The sequence below is a fragment of the Tachysurus vachellii genome, chromosome 25, assembly GCF_030014155.1.
Source record: "Tachysurus vachellii isolate PV-2020 chromosome 25, HZAU_Pvac_v1, whole genome shotgun sequence".
NCBI lineage: Eukaryota > Metazoa > Chordata > Actinopteri > Siluriformes > Bagridae > Tachysurus > Tachysurus vachellii.
The window spans coordinates 16301578-16309077 of NC_083484.1; the positions used below are offsets into that span (position 1 = coordinate 16301578).

Here is a 7500-nt window from a genome sequence, read left to right on the forward strand (position 1 = left end):
GGAAACCCCCGAGGCACGGGGAGAACATGCAAACTCCACACACACAAGGCGGAGGCGGGAATCGAACCCCCAACCCTGGAGGTGTGAGGAGAACGTGCTAACCACTAAGCCACCGTGACCCCCTTGTATTTACTCCTTCAATAATTAATTCCTTCATTCACCGTGATAAATGGAGGGAGAATACAGGCTCTTGCTTCTGCTCTCCTTTACTGGAGACGCAAAAGAAAACATTGCTAATCAGTGTGTGTAAAACACTACCCGACTCGGAGAAAAAGCCTCGGTGAGTATCACCGTTTAGTGCAAGAGTCACGCCTTAATGGAGAAGATTTTCGTGGTTATTTTCGGGTGTCACGATCATATAGTGATGGGTTTTCCGAGACCGCGAGAATTAGCTTCTCTCCCATGTTGACGTCTACACGATCATATTGCACATTCCGTGCGACTGTCACTAGGGGGCGAAATCCGACAGTCGTGTCCGTTTGTCGTGTGCAGTGTGAAGGCGGCTTTACTGCTTTATGTGTACTGGAGCGACAAGGCTAATGTCACTACAAATTAGAGACTCTTATAGCCACCAGTTTAGCATAAGTCAGACTGCTGATTTGTTTGAAAGATTTCTGTTCATTTACCTCGTAGCTCCAAACGTCAGACACCAAACTTGTCTTGGGTTCAAGTTGTAATAAACACTTCTCGCTCTTGTAGCGAACCCTGATCCTGAATGACATCTGACTCTCTCTCTACTGTATTATCACTACTTTCTTCTCCATTTCTTTCATCTCTCTCTCTCTCTCGCTCTTATCAGGTTAGCAGCAACGATAAAAGTCCCACTGTGATCAGCGCAGCATTAGAGAAGCACAACCAGGACCCCCGAGAGGCCTCCAAATATGAGCTCATCCAACTGCTTCCTGACGGAAAAGGTAACACTCGCATCTCTTTCTCTTCCTCTGTATCCTTAACGTCACGTATACAAGAAATATAGTAAACAGTAGGGCTTTTTATTCACGATTAGAACTTACCAGTTAGTTCACGGAAAATCTCCGAGTCAGGAGCAAAAGTTTGCTCCTCTCGTTGTTTTTGTGTTTAGAGAATCCATCAGACGAATCGGATCGGTGAATCGATTTAAGAAGAAATATAATAATGAAATCATCTGTCCAGCAGTTTTATATTTTTAACTGACGTGTAAACAATTTAATAGAATAGCAAAATGATTAGGAAATTAAATTATAAACAGTTATTAAGGTCAAGTGTGGACAAGAATATTTATCTAATTGGGGATGCAAACTTTAGACTTGAGATCCATATATATAACTTTTAATACGCTACATGCACGCGTTACCTTTTCGTTAGCTGTTAAACTACAAAACACTCAGTTTAGCCTCTTTGTCCACAGGCGGTCAAACTTTTGCACTTTACCGTAATCCGCTCGCTAATAAGAATCCCCTTTATTTGTCCCAACGGACAGAGCTGACAATACCTGCCACAGGAAACGTGTTCTACGCCATGAGCTCGGCTAGCGTGGACTTCCTGTTGAGGAGACGAGGAGGAAACACGCCGCTGGGATCGCCGTCGCTGAACAATGAGACCAGCGCAACTTTTCCACGAATCAAGGCCAAGGGGCGGAGGCTGGTCCGAACACTCTTTTAACACGTTTTTACTTTTTTCAGCAGAAACGAACATGCGGAGTAACATTTCTAAGCTCACTTTAACATACAGGAGAAACGATTAAAACGATTTTTTTTTTTTTCTCCTTTCTTTTAACTTGATCTCGATCTACACCATTGTGTGTGAATCTGTGTGAAATTAAACGCGGGTCCATGAAGCGAGGGGAAAATGAAACCCAAAACTGTTCGCTTCACACTTAAAACGTAATGAAGGTCTAAGGGCTGATGGTGAACTTTAATTATTATATATTTAAAACACCTGAACTGTGAAAGAAACGGATGTGTTTCGAGGCTAATTCTGGCTAGCGTTAGCTACCTGCATTTAAGCTAGCATTTTTAGTATAATGAACACTTTGTGCCAGTCTTATCCTCACATCTCTGTTGTTTAACAGCTAGATTAATTTGTCCTTTATACAGTCGCACACTTTAAACGTCTGTCCTTATTCTTCCATTACAAGTGAAAGAGGAGTTCTGGAGTAAAACCTGTCGGTGATCACACTTCCACTCCACTTCCACTACAGTGTGTAGATCTGATCGTAAACTCCTCAGAGAATGACTTTAAGAGTATAAAGTGTGGGTTGAAATGAATCGGCTGCTTCGGCTAAAAGCTCCACTGGTTTTTTTTCCAGAAGTTCAACTAAGACTGCTGTGAGACCGAGAGCGATGCCTGTCCCACGTCGCCGACCGACGTTCTACCTCGAACGGAGCGATACCCTTATTAGCTTCAGCTAACCCGTGAGAACGCTGCGATGAAATACGACTACGAAACTACAACTGTGACCGCACCGAACCACGTGTAGCACTTAAGGGTACTAACGCACGTTAACATCCTACAGCGAATTTACTTCAGGCAGCGATAAAAAAAAAACTCACTGCCACTTTTATAACCAAGTATGCAAACAAGAGGTTCTGCCTAAAGCTCGTACACTGTCCACGTTTATCATCTCATACCCAAGCAGCGATGAAGCTTTTGATTGTATATTACATACCGTATGTCAGATACCGCGAGCTCACTGAGAAACGCAACACTAAGTAAGTAAATGGATGTGTGATGTTTATTATAACGTAAGGCACTGGTTCTAGCTTTAAGTCAGCGCTGTGTCTGATGTTCTGATGAACCCTGAGCCGCTCGTGCGCTCGAGCTCCGAACGCTCTTGAAGTCTGGTGTGAACTGAAGCACCGGAGCTCGCGGCTCGGCGAGCGCAGGGTTGAGGAGCTGTTTCTGGGTTTGTTTTTGGTTTTGTGATGAAGTGCCTTGTTATATCAAGTGTTCTCGCTTCTGCCTTGTCGCTCAGGATAAGCTCATGTTGTACATTCACCTCTGTATAGATAAAAAAACTGGGTTTATGCAAATGTACACCACTTATTCTTGTACGCAATAAATTTTCATTTTGATACACGGCGGCTCTGTGTACTGCGGTGTGCGTTATGACATTATGGACTCAGGAACGGTTTATTTTACAGGTTACAAGCTTGGGTCGCTTCACGCTTCGGACCATTCGGTATGACTGGGTTTCAGAGTCAATCCTGAGTTATGACTCGAGTCTTAGGACCAAAAATAGATACAAAGCAACAAACTAAACCAAATAGCTGTGAGAGAAAACGAGAAATACTGAAGTCTGATGGAAACGTTCTGCGATTGGTCGTCTTCTATAAAAGTAGGCGGGTCTTGACCACGTCCAGGGTCACAAAGGACATAAGCGGTGATGTGGTTCTGAGAACAGCTAAAGAACATGACAGGGTCCAGATTTAACTAGAAACACAGATACAGTACCAGCTGCTTCTGCTGTGATGTATTATTTTATTCATACTGCATTATTAACACCATCAGAAATACAGATTATTATTATTATGTCTTTATTACATGACACAAAAAAATTCAGAATCACTTTTCAACCAAAAAAAAAAAAAAAAAAAAAAGTAGTATTTTAAGTCTCATCTCCCTGAGAAAGTTCATAAATGATAAACATCACATTTTAAAATAAAAGAAAATTAAATCTTGTTTATTTCTAATAATGACTAATAAGAACATAGAAAAAAACAAATAAAATCTTCGCCCAGTTCCGTTACGTACCGTTATACTGTACAGCTTCGTTTTTCTGCTTTTTCCCCCCCAGTGTAAAGTTAAGTGCAAAAGTTTTCACACCCCTCTTTTCTTTCAGGTGCAAAATTCAAGAGAAATTTAATTTCATCCTGCTAGTAAAAACATTGCTCCGCAGTGAAGCGGCGCTCTTCAAGTCATTATTTTGAACATCCCTCATTAATCAAATTTAATGACCTAAAAACATCATTTTTATCTTTTTGCCTTAAATAAGGCATTAAAAGTTTAATACTGGCTCAAACTGTTCGCTGCAAGCGAGTAAGAGGAAAAAAAACGAAAAGAGTAAAAAGAAAAAAGCGCTAATAAAGTGGATTTCTGTGTGTGTGTGTGTGTGTGTGTGTGTGCTGAACTATTATTACAAGTAATTTTATTATCGAATATTTTGATCACTATAATATTTATATATTAACCTGGACATATTCATTAAATCAAACGCAGTTGTAAAAAACAGACACTCATGTCATCTTTTTGAGCTAAGGGTGCACAAACTTTTGCACTTAGTGTGTAGCGCTACGTGTCAGTCGTAAAGCCGTGTGCTCTCGCACTTCTCCACCTTCCCTGTACACGACTCACACTCCAGCGCCGCTGCTCGATACGCCTTCCAGACGACAACGTCCTGCCGGCACACGGTCCCGCCCCCTCGCGCCTCCTCTGCCTGGTTCCTATTAATGTCCCCCACGCACACCCAGGCCCCGCCCCTCAGCCCGCCTCCTCCCGCGCTCACCGCCCATTTGGAGTGATCCTCCGTGGTTTTGTAGGTGACTCGGCCTCCGGGAGAGAGCTGTTCCACGTTCAGAACCTTCCAGCTGGCGGAGCAGTCGGACGAGAGGACGCCGGCGGAGCGACGCCAGAACTGCACCAGCAGATCTGTCTGCAGCGAAGGAGCCACCCAGGCGTGGTACAGGTCTGAGCCGAGCGGCACCAGGAGGTCCAGGTCACAGCCACATGATCACAACAACAACAGAAATCTTTTTACAAAAAAGGATTTCTTCTATTTCTACTTTCTAAACTGTTTTACTGACCCAACAGGAGAGGAACCTAATCAGGAACACAGGAACTAATCGAGGAACAGTTTCAAAAACACAAGAACCTTTGAAGAACTCCAGGACAAATTCAGGAACCTGGGATTCCAGAGTGTTCCTGCAAATCTGGAACCTATCCAGGAATTTTCAAATACTTGGCAGTAATTAGAACCAGTTCAGGAACCTATGATCCTTCTCAGGAACCTGGGAACTGTTATAGCAGCTCTGGGACCTGTTAAGGAATCCAGAAACCTTTCCAAGAACTCTGGATGCTTTCCAGAATCTAGAACCGATTCAGGAACCTGATTAAGTTCCTGCTTCTGAAATACTCTGGAACTTTTTCCAAAACTAGAAAGAATTTGGGAGGCCAGGAATCTTTTCAGTAAATGCCAATGTTTTCATTTTACCGTTCTTGAAAGAAGCTCCTTTCGCGAAGCTGATGAACTGCGTCCCAGCCCGCGAGAGCAGTGAGACGCTGCGATTGGGCGAGGAGAAGGAAGCGTCCGTGACTGTAGAGTTTTTCTGCCCGTTTCGGTGTTTACACAGCGCGGCCATGCTGGGCACCGACGACACCAGAGACTCGGGAACGTCACAGTCGTAGATGTGCGGCTGATTTATTTGCAGCTGCTCGCCTGAGGAACACATCAGAGTTTATTCCAGTGAACCTTTAAATAACTATAGAAGAACATTTCAGGAGCCACAAATCTTTAATTATAAAAGAAAACTTTCAAGGATCTTTGAAAATAAAATTCTTGGATTCTAAGAACCCTGAAATAACAAAAAAAAGAGAAGACAGGAACCAGTTATTTTTCCCCTCATCTCTGAAATAACCCTAGAAGAACGTAGAAGCTCTCGCACGCTCGGACAGGTCTTCGGTGGTTCTTTCCTAAACAATGTATATTGATGGATTTTCTCAGAGATCGAACGTTTGACACGTTTTCTTTGACATTTTCTATCACTTTTTATCTGCTGGAAGCAGAGCAGCTCCACGGACAGCAGACTAGAACACGAGAACGTGCAGGTCTGATGTGCCGTCCACGTAACAGCGCTCACCTGACAACCAGGTCTTAACCTACAGTAAGAACACTGCTGTCTCTATGGTTACGTTACCAGTCTGATTAATTATTCTCACGGTAACTATGGCAACAAGGCCTGATTTGCTTTTAAAGTGATCGACGGAGGTCTCATCACGACGGAGGTCTCATCACGACGGAGGTCTCATTACGACGGAGGTCTCATCACGACGGAGGTCTCATCACACGTCATCCTTATACAATAAAGACACAAAGATAAAATATCCAGAACGTGATCCAAATATTCTTGAATGACTTTTATGCTGCACAGTTGGATTTTCCTCAAATCCAGAAACCAGGGATGCAAATTTTTGCACCGAACATCAGTCAGGCTGTCAGTCAGGCCATCAAGAAAACGTTCAGTTATCTGAGGAACCGTCAGAGAGCCCTTTTTTGAACAAGCACTCTTCATCATCCAGAAACTTTGTAGAACCCTTTTTAGAAGCTGAGAACCTTCAACTATCCAGTGAACCTTCTAAATATCCACTGAAGTGTCACTGTTTAATAGTAAAGAACCCAGAAAGATCTAACAAACCCTTAAAGAACCACAGAGGAACTCTTATTGACGATAAGATCCCTTAATAAACCAATTCATTTTCAAAGAACCCAGAAGGAACCGTTGGGTGGATGTGCAGAAAACATCTAATTATCCAATAAACTGGTGAAGAATCCTTGAAGAATCATTTTTGGAAGCTTCGTACTTTTCTTTATCCAAAGAACCCCAAAAGAACCCCTTTTCTCTGGAAACTGAGAGCCCTTAGGTAAGGTTCAACCTGGAACTTTAAAGAGTTCCCCAGAAGGATCCTGAAGAACACATTCACACATCATTAAGTTTAAATCTTTATGTTCTGAAGGTGTGTTTTTGTTACCGATGGTATCGAAGCGCTCCAGAGGATAAGTGACACAGATGAAGTTCTGTCCGTTGTTGATGCCCGAGTTGGGGTACGAGAACTTGCCCTCGGTTTTGAGAGGTGGGAAATGAGGAGTGCTGTGGACCAACCAGAACCCCTGTGTGCTGTCGAACAGAACCGCACCTGGTACAGTGAGGAGAGAAAAGGAGAACATCAGTTCCAGAAGATAGTTCACCGACAGGTTCCTGAAGGATTCCATACTGGGTTCTTCTGGGGATCTTTTTTTCTTGGTTGATGATTATCTCAGAGTCGTTACTATAGAAACCACGACGTATCAGAACGAGAGCGTTAATATTAATATTCATATAAAGCTGAACAAAGTGTCAGAGCTGCTGCTAAAGAAACTGAAGGAACAACTTCTGACCAATCAGAGTCCAGAATCCATCAACACTGTGGTGACTTTAAAGACATCATGAAGAAGTGAAACTGAGAGAAAAAATAAAATCTGTTCATTCTGCGTCACCTTTAGTGTGTCCACCTCTGTTTGTGTCGTCCACACGCCGCTGCTCCGGGGGCTGGTCGTTGTACAGGATGTACCCCAGGTCACCATTCTGTAACACACACACACACGCATGCATACACACACACACGCATACATACACATACATACACAGACACACACGCATGCATACACACACACACATGCATACACACACACACATGCATGCATACACACACATGCATGCATACACACACACACGCATACATACATACACATGCATACACAGACACACA

General features: G+C 43.1%; 2 protein-coding genes across 4 annotated transcripts in view; one reads left to right on the forward strand and one right to left on the reverse strand.

Annotated features, from left to right (window-relative positions):
• rgl2 (ral guanine nucleotide dissociation stimulator-like 2) overlaps positions 1-3062 on the forward strand; it is a 26355-nt gene extending 23293 nt beyond the window's left edge. For 2 of the 3 annotated variants that reach the window (XM_060862262.1, XM_060862265.1), the window contains 2 exons: positions 800-914; positions 1460-3062. In XM_060862262.1, the coding sequence (XP_060718245.1) occupies positions 800-914; positions 1460-1641 (297 nt within the window). In that variant the 3' untranslated portion in view covers positions 1642-3062. The remainder of the gene's footprint in view (positions 1-799; positions 915-1459) is intronic. The other variant, XM_060862263.1, reaches the window with a different exon arrangement.
• A 422-nt stretch (positions 3063-3484) lies between these two features.
• The window catches only part of dnase2 (deoxyribonuclease II, lysosomal), a 6939-nt gene continuing 2923 nt past the window's right edge, over positions 3485-7500 (reverse strand). Inside the window, exons 4-7 of the mRNA XM_060862266.1 lie at positions 7229-7316; positions 6724-6888; positions 5189-5413; positions 3485-4665 (exon numbers count right to left, since the gene is read on the reverse strand). Coding sequence (XP_060718249.1) covers positions 4277-4665; positions 5189-5413; positions 6724-6888; positions 7229-7316 — 867 coding nt within the window. The 3' untranslated portion in view covers positions 3485-4276. The remainder of the gene's footprint in view (positions 4666-5188; positions 5414-6723; positions 6889-7228; positions 7317-7500) is intronic.